The 16,697-nt window shown below is 44.8% G+C and overlaps 1 protein-coding gene across 6 annotated transcripts in view; it reads right to left on the bottom strand.

Moving 5' to 3' along the window:
* Positions 1 to 128: 128 nt before the first annotated feature.
* The window catches only part of CSNK1G1 (casein kinase 1 gamma 1), a 35,112-nt gene continuing 18,543 nt past the window's right edge, over positions 129 to 16,697 (bottom strand). For 4 of the 6 annotated variants that reach the window (XM_081964660.1, XM_081964665.1, XM_081964662.1 and 1 more), the window contains one exon: positions 129 to 5,135. In XM_081964660.1, coding sequence (XP_081820786.1) covers positions 5,081 to 5,135 — 55 coding nt within the window. In that variant the 3' untranslated portion in view covers positions 129 to 5,080. The remainder of the gene's footprint in view (positions 5,136 to 16,697) is intronic. The other 2 variants (XM_081964663.1, XM_081964661.1) reach the window with 2 other exon arrangements.

Genomic DNA, 16,697 nt, shown 5'->3' with positions numbered 1-16,697 from the left:
GATTTCCGGTCCCAATTGTCACAAATCAATGACTACCTGTTCAAAGAAGGGCACTCTGGCATTCTGACTTCAAAATATTAATTTCAAGGCCCAAGATCTGTGGTGAAACAATGACCAGACCGGAAGAGAACAGAGCAAAATCAATGTTTTATTTTACATTAAAATGGTGCCAGTAGGGGGGAGAATGTATTCAAGGTACACAACATTTCTTGCAATATCCCATTCAAACAGGTGGCAAGACCCATTTCCTGACACGATAAAACCCCCACCCGCGCTGGAGGAAGGAATTTCACACGCATGGCATAGATAAGCCCTTATTCCTGGTTGAACTGTTTTCAAATGCATTTCAAACTGACATTCATCTTGGAAAAAAAGGTATTTCACGTTCCCCACCAAGCGGCCACCGCAGGGCACGGATGATGAGAGGACAGTCAAACATTGCATCCTGTGTTTCAAATAAAACCTTTAAACATTTTTTGTAAAAAAAAATCCAAAAGGCATTTTAACAAGAATCAGAACAGTGCACATAATGTTTTTTTTAAAAAAGAGAAAGGAAATAAGAAGATTTTCACAGCTGATTTTTCTTGACGGGTTAAGAAGAGCTGCCCTCCTTCGCTATCCCCAATCCCACGATTTAAAAGCACAGCGGCCGGCCGACGTAGGTCAAAGAAACAGACATTAATAAAATATACATCAATGGGAGGTTTCCCATGGGAGCAAACCACTCAGCTGCACTTCCCTGCTGGGAGAAGATGCGATATTTGGTTCTGGTCCAGACACCCCCAAATTCCTTTCTCTTCTGATCATGGCGAAGCCCACTTTTGCCCCCCCCCCTCAATTCACTGGGCTTCCTAAGTGGAAAAAGGCAACTGCGTTCTAAATCCCATAAGGTAGCACCTAAAGTCATACAGCAATAGCACAGTTGGGGGAAAGAGGGGGAATATATATTTTTGGGGGGTGGGGGGGAAGTGATTACATTCCTGAGACAGTCTAAAAAGAGCGAGAGGGGTTAATCAAAGCCTTCCTACTGTTGGATTGGCACCCGCTCAACATTTTTCGAGGAAGGATATTAAGCTGATCCCAGGAGCCAGGGAACACGCAGCCCTCCAGTTTGGGGAGAAAAAGGTGGCCTTTTCCTGGGACTCGGCCTGGGGACCCCCTCGGGTGAGAAAATACAGAGGGGTCTACTGCGCAAATTTGGCAATAAAGCGAATGGAAGCAAAGGCTGCTGCTGCTGCTGCCCACATCCGAACTTGAGGCTTGCTGCATATCGAATACAGGAACAAAATAAAGGCTCCCCCCCGGCCCCTTTTTCAAAAATCACGCCATGTAAGGATGGAAAATTGGAAGGGGGGGGGGGCTTTTGAAAGAGCCAAATACAAATCCCAGAATCCCCAGCTGTGCTAAAACAGGAAGTTGGCAGGGCAATGCGATCTGTGTGTCCGCAGACTCCCAGCTCTATTAATATCATTCCTATAACTTCAAGACACCTTACATTTCTCCACCTTTCACAGACAATTCCATGGACAGTAATAAAAAACATCGGTTTGAAGAAAGACAAGTTTGTTTCCGATGACGTATGCCAGAGGTCTTCAAACTCGGCCACTTTAAGACTGGTGGACTTCAACTCCCAGAATTCTCCAGCCAGCAGGCTGGAGAATTCTGGGAGTTGAAGTCCACCAGTCTTAAAGTGGCCAAGTTTGGGGACTCCTGATGTATGCAATACGCATCAGGCAGACACAGCTCGGAGAACCACCGAGGCCATCTACCCCTGGGTCCTTTCATTGCTAGCGGTCGCGCCAACATCAAGGCCTACAGAAAGCGACCAGCCTCTCGTTCCTTGGTCACGGACGCTCAAAAAACTGGTTAAAACGGGCAGCCTTTTAAACGGGCAAGGAGTTGGTACCGTCCTTGGAGGCCCCCAAGAAAGAGTACAGACAAGGCATCCTAAATCTGTTCCTCTTTTCCGTAATATCTTGAGAAAGCAAAGATTATGGCTTTGCACTGAAGGGGAAAGTACGAATTTGGCAGTGCACATTTATCCCTTCCCCACAAAAATACCATGCTACACGCCAGGGGCTCGCCCTGGTATCTCCCATTTTACCTTTCGTAAAAAAAGTCACCAAATCTTGGGAAAGACGCACCTATGGACTGCTGTGAGCCACGAAGAAGCAGTCACCGTTTGCTTATAGGTGGTGTGGTACATGGAAGAAATGGAAGAACAAATGTTTGGACTTGGGAACATCTGGGCAGGCCCTGTCGAAGACCAAACATCTCAGGGATCTCCCCCCACCCCACCCCCATTGCTGGTTCGTGGGGTGTTTTGAGTTATGTTCAAAGGGTAACGAATGAAAGAGAGCGAAGTTATCAAAGCCACCATGAATTTCTAATGCTGGTCATTCTCAGTGCGATTGTATGTACATTTTTTTGAACGTGAACGCAGAGCTTCCTCTAGATTAGCCATTCCAGCTTATTTATATATATTTTTTAAAAAAGGAAGTATGAACAAGCGATCACTCCGATAAAACAGATTTGCTCACTTCAAGGAGATGGAGAGGTCTGAGGATAAAGATTCTTGGCTCGAGCAGAGATGGAGTCTTTTTTTTCAGGACAAAATAACCAACAGCTGAGAAACATGCATATAGGTGAGATGCCCTCTTGCTAGGTAACCGGGTGGCGTTATTTTTCTTTTCTAAACAGATATCAAATGTCTGCTGATACTTCGTTCCAATAGAGAAAAAATAACTGTGCCAAGCTAGTGAAGAATTCAAGAACTCCAGAAGGAAAGCAATCCTCACCGTTTTAAATAGACGTGGCTCTGGGAAAGACACGTAGGTTTTTTTCCAACATAGTTCAGAAGTAAATTATCCGAGACTGGAAGCCAATGTGTTTTTGCCTCATCGGGAAAAAGGAGGCTACAGATATTACCATTTCTGAAGAAGCAATGGAGAACTTTTATTTTTTGTGAAGACCAGGGCTCTGTGCAAAATGAATGATTAGCTTATAACCAAAGGGAGATTCCTAAATCCGCTCAAGGAAGCAAGCCTGATTCCCTTTGGTAAAGGTGGAATGAAAAGCTAATTTCAATTGGTATTGAATGGGCAGCAAGTTAATGGTGAAGAATGTACTCTGACAGGGGGAAACTCCCAACTCTTTTATCAGTGACAAAAGAGGAAGATGATGAGTTGGGTTTATGTGTTGCACCCCATTTTGGGGGGAAAGGGAAAACACAAAGAGAATCAATGCACAGATCACTGAAAACCTGGGTCCTCCTGGCCCATTAATTGGGAAATGAGCAGCAATCTACAGCTCTGAAAAAAGAAGTGGAGCTGAGATTTTAACATTAAGACAAACAGAAGGCATGAAGAGAGTAGTTGAGATGAGCAGGAATCCAGTCCAGTGGCTTTTCCCCTTCTAGCAGTTCTTTCATTTGCAAACGAGGAACTCTATGCTTGTCTCTCCCTCTACAGTCCTGGAGGTAGCTTCTTCCTTTCCAGGAGGAAAGGAAATTAGTCGCTGGATCAACAGGGTCGCGTTGCCTTTCAGACGGATTTTAGGAGGCGACTCCAAGGGTTTTGAAGAAGGATCCTCTTCAATCCCTCTCTCAAAGTGTGCCCAAAGTTCCTGTCGGCTTGGGAGAAAGAAAGAAAAAAAAACGTGCATTTTTGATATTTTATCTCATTGCGTGTCCAGGTATGTGTTCATGAACATTAGGGCCCAGGTTACAAAACAGAAAAAAAATAATAATCAGCAGGCACTACATAGATGATACCCTCTGCTAGTCTGTAGAGATTGACTGAAAAACCTTGGCAAAATCCAAACCAGAGACGAAGTATAAGGCAACGGCAGTGTCCTCTCTCTGGCCGAGCTTTGCTCCGCTTTAAAAGGGCCAAAGGGCCTCATTTCATTCCATGGTCATTTGTCCAAAGTTCAGTCCAGCTGACTTCGCTCCTCCAGCCAGCAGAAAAGATATTTTTTTTTTGTTCAATCTCAAGCCGGTGAAAGGTAGGCACCATGGAGACAAACCACGAGCGGGGAGTGTTTCAAGAGGAGCTGGAAAAAATTCAAGTAAGCGGCAGGGCGCAAACACCGTGGCGGGCGTTGAGAAGAACCCGGCAGCGGTCCTGGTGAGGAATCCTAAAGAGGGGATGGGCAGCCTGCGTTAAGAGGAGTGGGAAAGCTGAGCACGTGGGGCTGGCGTCATTCGCCACGACGAGGAGACAACACACACAGACAGCGCCGTATGCATCCGTCGTGTTACAATAAAAATAAAAAATAATTAAAAGTGCAACAAACGTATGCTCATTTAGAACGGACAGTTTTCTCCAACCATTCTGAGGAAGAGAGAGAAAAAATAATAACAACAGGAGAGAGACATCACCGAAGCCAGAAAAATTCAAGGCAACTGGAAGAGTAGATTGTAATTCTCCGACTGTTGGCTTACTGCGGTGGATGCTGTCCCTGGGCAACCATCAATGGACGTCCCATCTTGGCTGTCTGGGAGAGTTGAAAACCAAGGGTTTAGATGTAGGAGAACCTTGGGGCTCTTTCAACAGCGTTCTTCCCTTTGCAGCCGTTGAGTTCACTTTTGCCCTACGGCTCACCACAGGCCCTGTTCTGGGAGGGGGAGGGAGGGGAGGGGGAAGCACACGGAGAACCCAAAAGGAGGAACAACAAAGCACATTCGCCAGGAATGCCCCCCCCCCCACCATGGAAAAGGAAGGTAGCCAGCCTCGTCTTCCATCAAAGGGCAACCAGCACCTGGAGGGGAGGGCGAAGGGCAAGGTGGGGAGGGGAGATGCTCTCTGATTCTACCAAAAGGAGCTTCAGGATCCGAGGAGTGAATGAGGGAGACCATCTGGGGAATCCACCTGAATGTTTATTTTGGAATTTCCCCCTCCTCTCTCTCTTTTCTCTCTCTCTCTGTTTCTCCCCCTCTTTTTTTTTTTTTTTGGTTTAAAGTGTCCCTTGTTTCTTGACCTTCCCCAAACAGGAGCCTCATTTAATAAGACGTGGCAGGAACAGCAGGTACGCAAAAAACATCCCCCCCCCCCAAAAAAATGCCTTCGGAAGACACCTGTTATTTCTGGCGCTGAGAAGACTTCTTTCGTTTCCTCTTATAGAAGCAGCAGCACCTGGAGCATAAAGAACACAGGCAATCAATACAAACGTCCCAGGGCCGCCCCGAAAACACCCTCTCCTTCCAACGCAACGCACACAACAGCACAGGGTGGAGCCAACCTTCTCGGAAGCACTCGAGGCATCCTTTCCCCGTCCACCCTCTCCTGTCAAACCGGACAACCCTAACACAACAGGACAGCCTGCACTCATTATGACCACACATCAGGGGACCCATACTTTCTTTTCTTTTTAAATCAGGGGTCTCCAACCTTGGCAACTTTAAGGCTTGTGGACTTCAACTCCCAGAGTTCCTCAGCCCGCAACTCTGGGAGTTGAAGTCCACAAATCTTAAAAGTTGCCAAGTTTGGAGACCCCCGATTGAAAGGACTGCCATAACGTATCGCAATCCATTCTGACCTCCAGCTTCTCCAGCTTTTTCCATGCCACCTGCACTCACGCCAACCAGGAAGGTGACACACGGCAGCTTTCATACCCTGTTTCCCCGAAAATAAGCCCTCCCCCAAAATATTGCAACACAGCAGCAGCCGTGAGGTGACCACGCTCGCTGCTTCCTGCACCTCAAAAATAATAAGACCTCCCCGAAAATAAGGCGAAGGGCTTATTTCAGGGGTCAAAAGAAAATAAGAGCCTGTCTTATTTTCGGGGAAGCATGGTACAAAAGACCCATGCCCATCCCCAAAGAACAGTCCAAGCCTCCATTTTCTCAAAAACGCAACCTGGACAAGCGAGAAGCTCTGAAGTTCCGGAAGGTTCTAATTAGAGATTCAGAAACATGAAGAAGTTTGCATGAGATGCCGTTGGGATAGATCCACATAGCAGGAGGCAGAGGAAAGTCCAAGCAGTTGATCACATGGAGATTAGAGTCAATTAATTAAGAATAAGTGGGATGAAGTTTTGGCCTAGGAAGGACTTGGGTTGTCCTGGAGTTTTCAAAAGATCTGAGGTAAAATTTTGGGAGTGCCATTTCTTTCCTCATTAGAAATTTATTTTTTTTGTTACAGAGGAACAAACTTTTGATGTAATCTAAATTAGATGGAGATTTAGTGTTTTAATACTCTTCCTCCTTATTTCATTACAAAGCATTCAAAATGGGAGATGTAGTTCAATCAGTAATCCATGTTTGCTAATTCCTGAAAAAGGTAAACGTGCCCCTCGCACATATGTGCCAGTCGTTCCCGACTCTAGGGGGCGGTGCTCATCTCCGTTTCAAAGCCAGCACTGTCCGAAGACGTCTCCGTGGTCATGTGACCAGCATGACTCAACACTGAAAGCGCACAGAACGCTGTTCCCTTCCCACCAAAGGTGGTTCCTGTTTTTCTACTTGCATTTTTACTTGCTTTCAAACTGCTCGGTTGGCAGAAGCTGGGACAAGTCACGGGAGCTCACTCCGTTACACAGCACTAGGGATTCGAACCGCTGAACTGCCGATCTTTCTGATCGACAAGCTCGGCTAATTCCTTAGTTACATTTTAATACAAAGAATGTTTTTCATCCTGGTTTTATTCATACCTTCCTATTACTTTGCTTAACAGCAAATGTCCCTTTTGATAGGGAACTGAATGCACAGTTCAAATTAGTGCCAGTGCATAAACCTTGCTGATGGCATCTGAAAATGTTGACTGTCTGAACTGTTTACACATCATTGAAGATATTTATACTTCCAATTCCTTAAAAAAGGAAATTAAAGTGACTCTTGGGTGCATCTTCCCATATTTAAAAAGCCAGGTGCTTTTTAACATTTTTTTTTTAATGCAACATTTAATTCAACAGAATTGATACCCTATTCATTATTAACATTTATTCCAATGTTCTAACATCCAAATTTCATCAATTAAAATATGTATTAAAAAGACCTTCTATACCAAAACATGCAATCAGTTGATGGAACAAATAAGTTAGAAAGATTTAATTTGAAGTAGTTCCTTGGAATTCCCAAGTTATCTTTCAAAAGTTCAACTCTGGACTCTAAAAATTGTCTTTCTCTCTGCTGGATGATGTCTAATCTGTCTGTCCATGTGACACATTTCTTCTAGAGCAGGGATCTCCACCCTTGGCAAGTTTAAGACTTCTGGACTTCAACTCCCAGAATTCCCTAGCCAGACAGCTGGGAGTTGAAATCCACAAAGTCTTAAAGTTGCCAGGAATGGAGGCCCCTGTTCTGTAACACCTTTTTCCAGCTTGATGTCCTGCAAGTGATGGGAATTTTATCGTACTTAGATTAGGATGACTGAATTAGTAATTTCACAGATTGATGGGCAGCATATTGTTGAATACTGGGCTATACAGTGTCCTGGCCTGCCTGGGATAAAAGCTAGCTGGCATCACAACTACCCTGTTTCCCCGAAAATAAGGCCTCCCCGGGTAATAAGCCCAATCGGGCTTTTGAGTGCATGCGCTAAAATAAGGCCTCCCAGAAAATATTGCAACACAGCAGCAGCTATGAGGTGATTGCTACTTGCCTCCTGCACCTCAAAAATAATAAGACCTCCCTGAAAATAAGGCCAAGTGCATCAAAAGAAAATAAGACCCCGAAAACACGGTGTAAGTTTCGATGCATTAAATAAATCCCAGCAAAATTATGGAAACCACAGTAGGCTAGAAAAATGTCAATCGGTGTAAATTGTCTATGTTAACCTTTCTTCCCACCCATTCCTCAAAAACACTTTCCACCAACTTCTCCTATATAGAGAGAGTCTTCCCTGGGAGCTCATGACATCAGAATTGGGTATGAGTACAAATCTCACAAAAAGTCCTTTTATCTCTTGGAATGGATCAACCCCACAAAAGAGATTTGGACAGCGAGCTGGATTAAATACACATTTAATAAATAAAATAATAAATAAAATAACAAACGGATGCTGGGAGGCAGGGGGAGGTCCTAGCAACTTTCTAATTGCAGTGTCCGACCCTTTCAGTCCACGTACTAATTGTTCAGCCAAATGGTTACATTCAGCATCTTGCATAAAGAATTCTTAGACAATCAGTGCCTTGACCAATTGTTTAGAGAATATAAGAATATAGAGAAATACTCAGTTTGGGTCTAAAATAAACGTCCTCAGGTACTTGATTGGCTGATCGGTTGGTTGATTGTTTGAGATGGAAGATATGTAGAGCATGTGATATGGACAAAACCTCACAAGAAATAACTATAATAAAAGAGAAAGGGGACATAGCTAGTGTTTTGACAAGGCATTCTCTTTAATCAATGATAAAACGAACAACCAAAGTGAAGGAAGATGATCGGTAAAAACCTGAGGGGCGCATGCAGGAAACTAAGGGTGACTTATTCTGCACAGGTGGCCTCCTTTAATGATGACACACAGGCTGGATGGTTCACAGAATGAGACAATCCAGTTTCTTATGAGAAGCCTGGACTCTGGGAAGCCTTCACCTACGCAATGAATTCACTATGAAATGAAGCAGAGACACAGAGTCACATGGAAGGACCGCATAGGCAAGAGTCCCTTTAACATACCTATTCCCCACACTCGAGATTTTCATGTCAAGCTCCTCTTTGCTCCACTCAACCACATGTATCCTGCCCCATACATCCCTACGACCCATCCGCTCGCACAGAGAGGGACTTCTCCAGGTGCCGTCCACCAGACAGTGCCATGGGGCGGCGCCTAGGAGCAGAGCCTTCTCTGTGGCGGGCCCAGCCCTGTGGAATGACCTCCCCCCGGATATTAGGACCACTACTGACCTCCGCTCCTTCCGTGTAAAGCTCAAGACCCACCTATTCCAAACAGCCGGCCTGGCTCAATCATAACTTCATAACGCTCCTGATGGGTTTTTTAATTCAGTAATTTTATTTAATGGGATTTTAAATTGTGTTTTAAATTGTCTTTCACTTATGAGTCTACCTCCTCCATGCACATGTATATGTCCTTGTTCTTTATGTATGTATGTTTGTTTTTATCTGTATTTTATCTGCTTTGATTGTACGCCGCCCCGAGTCCTTCGGGAGAGGGTTGCGGCTAATCAAATAAAATTATTATTATTATTATTATTATTATTATTATTATTATTATTATTATTATTATTATTATTATTATTATTATTATTATTATTATTATCCAGAGGCATTGGGGCTGCAACAACCGAAAGACAGCACGGCCGTCGGCCCAATATATCAGGGAGGTAGTTGTTTGGGAAAGAAGGACCTGCACGAAACCAACCAGGCCAGAGACGGCTTCTCATAAACACGGGAAGTATATTTTGGGGAACTAGGGACTGCCCTTCTTTCAGCAACCCTGGTGGCAAAATGGTCTTAGGAAAGAGCCACCTAAACCCCTCGGATTAACCACAGGTTACTTCTCTAGCAGGACACATTGCCAAGCCATCAGGTGGCAAGGGTTCCACAATATTAGTCTAACCCAGGGGTGTCCAAACTTGGGAACTTTAAGACTTGTGGACTTCAACTCCCAGAATTCCCCAGCCAGCTGGCTGGGGAATTCTGGGAGTTGAAGTCCACAAGTCTTAAAGTTCCCAAGTTTGGACACCCCTGGTCTAACCCTTTATGGAGGTGGGCACCAAATTCTGCCTTTCCTCTTTCAAACAGAAAAGCTTTTAAAAAAAAATGCTTCCCTAAATTCTACCGAATAAATTGTGGCAATTGGTGAGGCTGAAGAAACAAATCTTTTTCCAATTAAAGAGGGACACCGTGCAAAAATGCATTATGGTGGAGAGCCAAATTGATAACAGGTAAGATAATCCTGGGCAATCACTTCTAAGAAGAAGCTTTTTTTGGGGGGGGGGCATTCTTTGTCTTTGGCACGTACTTCATTTTTGGCCTCGGTTCTAAAGGGCTCCAGAATGACTGTCTTTGCTTCCCTTGTGCCTGTCCATCAAGACTGATGGGTGAAGGCCTTGCCCAGGACACCTGGCCTTCTCACAGTGGGCCTTCACAACTATGATGCTCTCCAATTCTTGACCCAGGTTTGGTTCCACCTTCACAAGTGGGGGAAAGGCTTGGAAAGGCTTTTCAGAGAAGTTCTGAAGGTACTCTGAGAGTGTCTAGAGATAGTTATATAGTTTTTTTAGCTTTGTGGGTTGTTGGATGGAGCGTCAATTTTAGGAGATTGAAGGGTGAAACGAAATGGCTGGATCCACAGCTCCTGAATGTCAAATACACATAGCACTCTATGTGCAATTGTGCATCCAGGGGTGTCAGCCACAATGACCACAAATCAAGCAAGTTGAGCCCAAAGACAAATAATGCTTGGGGAAGTCCAGGATTGCGTTTTTGGGGGGAGGCAGGAATGATGCATAAAATCTTTTGAAAGATTTCACGCGACAGAGGTACGCACATCTATTCAGGTGTTCTCTCACCTGAAAGATGAACGAGGATATACCCAAAGGGTACTGAATGGTTTTTTTTTAAATGATTTGTCTCCTCCCTCCAAGTTCAAAAGACTTGAAAGATTGACTGTTTCAGCATCATTCTCCAACCTGATGCTCTCCCAGCAAGTGTATACATCGGGATAACGATCGAGTTTTGACCGATGAGGGCTGCTCATTGGTAGAACAAATAGTTCACATTTTGACATCCACAGTAAGTGCTATAAAACAGGGGTCTCCAATCTTGGCAAATTTGCTGGCTGAGGAACTCTTGGAATTGAAGTCCACAAGTCTTACAGTTGCCAAGGTTAGAGACCCCTGCTATTGCCTCAAACACCGAGAGCCACTGCTACTCCATGGTTTTGGAATAAGCTAGCAGGTTTTAAGATGGGTGGACTTCCATGTCCAGAATTCTGGGAGTCGAAGTCCACTTGTCTTAAAGTTGCCAAATTTGAGGGGAAAAACCCAAACAAAATCCCCTTGTCCAATGTCTTTGGAGACATGTTATATTTAAAAATAACGGATTCCATTACTTTGGTTCTCCTCAGATCTTTGGCCATTCCAAACCACTTTTCTAAGCTTTTTTTTCTGAAGTACGAAACAGAGAATTTCAGAAGGAGACCCAGAGTCACCTTGCGATTGAGAGGGGCTGCAAATAATTTTTTTTATAATAAATAAATAAAAATAACAGGCTTGGAGATCCCAAGGAAGCAGGGGAGCCCAAAAGTGTTGGCAGATCTATTTTTCCACTCTTATTTATACGTGTTTTAACTCTATTAATTTTTTTTAAAGATGTTTTAAAATTGTGTTTTATATTGTTCATTGGGTTCTTTTCTACCCTGTTTCCCCGAAAATAAGACCTCCCCGGATAATAAGCCCGCTTGCGCTAAAATAAGCCCTCCCCCAAAAATAAGCCCTGCCTGAAAATATTGCACCGCAGCAGCAGCAGCCGTGAGGTTATCACGCTCGCTATCTCCTGTACCTCAAAAATAAAAAGACCACCCCGAAAATAAGGTCGTGCTTATTTCGGGGGTCAAAAGAAAATAAGACCCCATCTTATTTTCAGGGAAACATGGTAGAACGCCACCCAGAGTCTCATACATGAGATGCGTGGCAATATAAATTTAATAAATAAAGAAAATATATGTAATATAGCATTCATTCCAATAATAACCCTGATCGCTTCCTGGCATTACATGGCACTCTTTGGCTTTTATGATTCAATATTTTATTTTCGCATGCCTAGGTGGCATAGCAAATCGTGGCAGAGGCTGGCTGCAACACCAAGAAAGCACTCTCAATTGCATAACAGGTGAACGTACGCTGGCCTTCTGCAAAAACTTGTCTTTTATTTTATTTTTCTATAGCACCAACCAAGCATATCACAAAGAACAGATCTGAGAAGTCCATACCCCGAGGGGCTTACAATCTAAAAAAACAGACAGAAGGGAAGCGTTTCCTTGGCAGAGCAAAAGGGAGCGAGGGGACGAAAACAGAAAATGTGATTTAGTCAATGGGTTATGTGCTGTTTATTTTCACTGAAGAAGAGTCCGTAAGTCTACTTGTGGCCTTTTTCGGGGATAAGCTATGTCCATAGCTTGATAAAGATGAAGATCTGTGGCACAAAAGCAGGGCATTTACAGAATTACCTGAGAAATAGCAACAGCACTTAAGACTTATAGACCGCTTCACAGGGCTTTTGCAGCCGTCTCTAAACGGTTTACAGAGTCAGCATATTGCCCCCATCAGTCTGGGTCCTCATTTTACCCACCTTGGAAGGATGGAAGGCTGAGTCAACCTTGAGCCGTTCAGGATCGAACTCCAGGCTGTGGGCAGAGTTTGTCTGCAATACTGCATTCTAAGCACTGTGCCATCACCTACCTACCTACCTACCTACCTACCTTCCTTCCTTCCTTCCTCCCTCCCTCCCTCCCTCCCTTCCTTCCTTCCTTCCTTCTCACTTAGCAATAGCTCTTAACTTGTATACTGATTCATAGTGCTTTACAGCCCTCTCTAAGCAATTTACAGAGTCAGCCTCTTGCCCCCAACAATCTGAGTCCTCATTTTACCCACCTCGGAAGGATGGAAGGCTGAGTCATCCTTCAGCCTGGTGAGAGTCGAACTGCCAAATTGCAGTCAGCCGGCAGTCAGCAGAGGTAGCCTGCAGTACTGCACTCTGACCATTGCGCCCCACAGCTCAGAAATCAAGGTCAGGGGGTCTATCAGGAATTGCATTTGATGCATCTTGAGATGCTTGATGTGAGGGGGGGGGAAGGAAATAGGGATGTCACGGGAATCCCATACAGCAGGGATCCCCAATCCGTCCCCGTCCCCCCCCCTGGGCCAAGGATCGCTACCGGTCCGTGACTTATTAGGAACCGGGCCTCAGAGCTGGAGGTGAGCAGTGAGTGGGCCAGCGAGGCTTCATCTGTATTTGCAGACACTCCACAACGCTGGTATCACCAGCTCGGCTCCACTTCCGATCATCAGGCATTAGTTTACAAATCCACTAACTGCCCTGACTCACACTCGTCACCTCCGAACCTTCGTCATCCTTCGGGCCAATGATGGGCATGCGAAAGAGGTCGGGGATGTTTTAAAATTAAGGACCTCTAGCTCGGTGTGGGAAATAAACGGAAGACTGTGTGAGCTGTTGTTTGAATTGCCACCCCGTGCTTCCTAAGAACAGCAAGTGTTGTTACTCAAACGGAGTAGTTTTCTCAAGCCCCAGGATGGGTAATTGAATCTGGCCCAAGGGATAAGTTGGAAAGTCAAAATCATGGGAGGGGGCAGGGACAGGATCCCCCTCGCCCCCACTGATATCCTGCTGTCAGTAGATGGGGCTGCGCATTGTCCATCCTCGAGAAGGAAGTCCTCAGCCAAAACAGCTGGTATGGTGACGGGGAGACCCTACAAGCCGTATTCAGTTTGGGGTTCAAAACTCCCCATAATCAGCCTCTTTCCTCCACCACCACCACCACACCCGAAACTCTAAAGCTGCACACGTGGCAAAATAAGCAAGTGTTATTGTTGCTGCTACCGTCACACATTCCTGGGACAGAATGTTTCCAATGCAGGAGCCCCAAGAATGCAAAGCTTTGAAAAATCAATATATTCCAGCTTTATGCAGTTTTGAACTACCGGGAGTTATTGTTGGAATCAAAGCCCACTCAGAGCCCGAAAGGCACTCTTTTCAGAAACGTCCCCCCGCCCGCCCCCAAGAAACTCTTATGCTATGAACCTTTTTACCAAGCTAAAATCTGGTGGTGTTAAACATTGATGTCACCGGTTTTTAAGAGAGACCTGATTATGTGGATCCATATTTGGGGGGGGGGGGATCCACTTTAGACAACAGATAAGGGATTCTGGGACAAAAACAGGACTACTCTATTCTCACAATACAGATTCCCTGGCGTTGGAAATGCCCAAATACTTCACGAAACCATAGAAACCGCTGCAAAACACTTTTTTTTTAACCAATGAAGGATTGAAAAAATATATCCCGGGCAAAGGAGCTGCTTAAAGAAAACCTGCACAGCTCAACACCTTTGGGGACAAACCGAGACACCTTCAGGCTTTCCAGACACTCCGCCACAGTCTCTCTTGAGGGAAGCCACCGATGTGCCAATCCGGGCATCAACCTCCCTGCCTTGCCCTAATTGCCCCTAAGGCAGGGGTCGGCAACCTTAAACACTCAAAGAGCCATAAAGGTCCTAAACGGAAGCCCCCCCATTCAATTCTGGAGCCAACCGGAAGTCCGGTTTCCCCCACCGTAGAGTCTCCTCCTAGCGCTGCGTCCTTTTTCCTCTTCTGACCGGAAGTCTGGTTCCCCCACCATAGAGTCTCCTCCTAGCGCTGTGTCCTTTTTCCTCTACCTGTCCTAACCGAAAGCCCCATCAATTGTGGAGCTGACTGGCGACAGGGAGCTGCAGCAGAGGGATGAAAGAGCCACATGTGGCTCTGGAGCTGCAGGTTGCGGAGCCCTGCCCTTAAGGAGGCCATTCTTCACTACTTGCCCCACTCGATTAATGTCGCTTTGCTTTTGGGCCAAGCGCAGCCTAGTCTGATTCACTCCCCCTTGCACGTGTACCAGAGAGAGTGACTCACCACAAGTTGAGCATTTTCAGGCAGCTACAACAGACAAGTGAGGAGAAGGAGAAAGGAGGAAAGAAAGAAAGAGACAAATAAAAACACAGAAAGGAAAGGAGGAAACATTAGATCAGAGTAAGATGGGAGCAAGTCACGGCAGTTCATGCAAACGTGCACTGCGGATCCTGAGGGTCCTCACCAGCTCCACCTACTTTCTCACACCTGGCTCTACCTAACCCTCCCTGTAATCCCTGAGGAAGTGAGGCCGCGGTGGGCTCTTTCTCAGGCGGACAAAAAGAAGCATTTGCAATAGCCCAAGATCCGATATGATCACAAGCAGGAGAAATGTCTTCAGTGAGGCCTTGGCAGAAGGGATCGGGAAGCTTCCTGAACTATTCTTGGAAAAGAAAACCCTAAAGAAACTTCCTGGGAAGGTCCAGATGCAAACACCTTAATGCCTTGAGGGACAGTAACATGCTATGACATAAGACCCGACATCGCTAAGAATAAAGATGCAGCTTTTGCACTCGGTTAGACGACACTTCTGGGAAAGTGGTTTTAAAGAGGAAGGTGACTTGGCAAAAAAAATCAAAAATGAAATTGGATTCTCAGCTAATTGAAGGTGTTATGAGGGATGGCTGGCCGAGAAACATCTTGGAAGTAGTCATAAGATAACGGAGGGTAAACTTTGGAAGTACCTTTTCTGTGGAAGGTTTGGAAACCTGTGCCAAAAACACAGACAACAGCGGAGAACAATTGTGACTTCCAGTGAAGGTTAACATTTCCCTAACTTCCACTTCAATTACAGTTTTCAGTTCTGCACTGCAGGTATCCAAATGGCCAGAGTGATATAGAAAACTAACTTTTTTTCCTTAGTTGTTTTGCAATCCAGATCAGACAAGCCTAATTTCTTCCCTCCCAGAGGAAACCTTCTCTCGTGAAACTGGAGGACATAAATGTTTTCAAGGACAAAGTCCACGACATGCACTCCTAGGCCCAATGACTTGGGGAATAAAAAGATTATTTGAACTAAGTGGGAATTGCTCCAAATCAACTTCCAGAGCTGATGGGAACCAAAAGAACAAAAATAGCCCATTCCTTCAGCTTGACTGGCCCTATCACAAAGGGGATGGTCTGCCTTTGCTTGGTAGATACAGAACAATTCTTTCGGCCGTTTTATTAATGCTATGGCCCAAACAGGCATTTTTTAAGAGCTGAAGTTTAGTTCATTTCTGTAACATTTCCTGGAGGAAAAAACCCCAACCCTACTGCTAAACGGCTGAAGACTCTTCCCAGCACTTCGTATAAAGGCAGTTAATTTTTAAAAATTAACCTAATCTCTTCTTCTCATCTCCAGCCTTTCAACCACAGAAAGTCACTGACTGACTGCTGTGTGACAAATGTTATCAACTGGAAAAGCTAATAAAATACCATATCTTGTCACGAGGATATTTGTGCTTATTTTTTTAAAAAAAAAAAAACATTAAAATTCTCCTTCTTCTGAGCTCAAAGATGCTGTAGAGCTGTTGTTGCTTTTTCCTTAAGGGAGAAGGTGGGAATGTTTGCGAAGTGATAAACTGTTTCTTAGAAGATTTTTAGGGCGATGGTTTCCTCTCCTAGCTGGCGCTTAATTAAATTTAAGGCACGGACAACCTGCTTTTCTGGAAAGGACATTGGAAGCTCACCTTTAGCCTAGCCAGTCGTGGATCACCTCTGCCATAAAACCTACAGAAATATTGTTATGATTGCTGAAAGACTCTCCAGAGTCTCAACACAAGATAAAGTCAGGCAAGACAAACAGCAGTTTTGTCCCTCACTAAGTCTTTAAGGAAACCTCTTCTCGGTGTAAATAACCAAGTGTGTCTGTCCTTGCCTCTCTTGTGGAGAAAAAGAAATGGAGGGAGGAGGAGGCTCCCTATCATGGTTCCTAAAGTGATAATAAATCATGCGCTGTAGCACTGGATGGTAGAGATGAAAACAATGACCTCGACTTCTAAGAAAAACAAAATAAATCCCACTGCAGGCCAAAATAACTCAGGACTTTTGTGAGACAGAAGAAGTTCCCCTACTGAACAAAAAAAAATCATCTTTTTTCAAAGAGGAGTTAAAGCACAACGGACCTTCGA

The sequence above is a fragment of the Natrix helvetica genome, assembly GCF_964273705.1.
Source record: "Natrix helvetica genome assembly, chromosome: 12".
NCBI classification, from domain to species: Eukaryota; Metazoa; Chordata; class Lepidosauria; order Squamata; family Natricidae; genus Natrix; species Natrix helvetica.
Note: the sequence above shows the minus strand (reverse complement) of the source record. Positions and strands in the feature narration are given on the sequence as shown.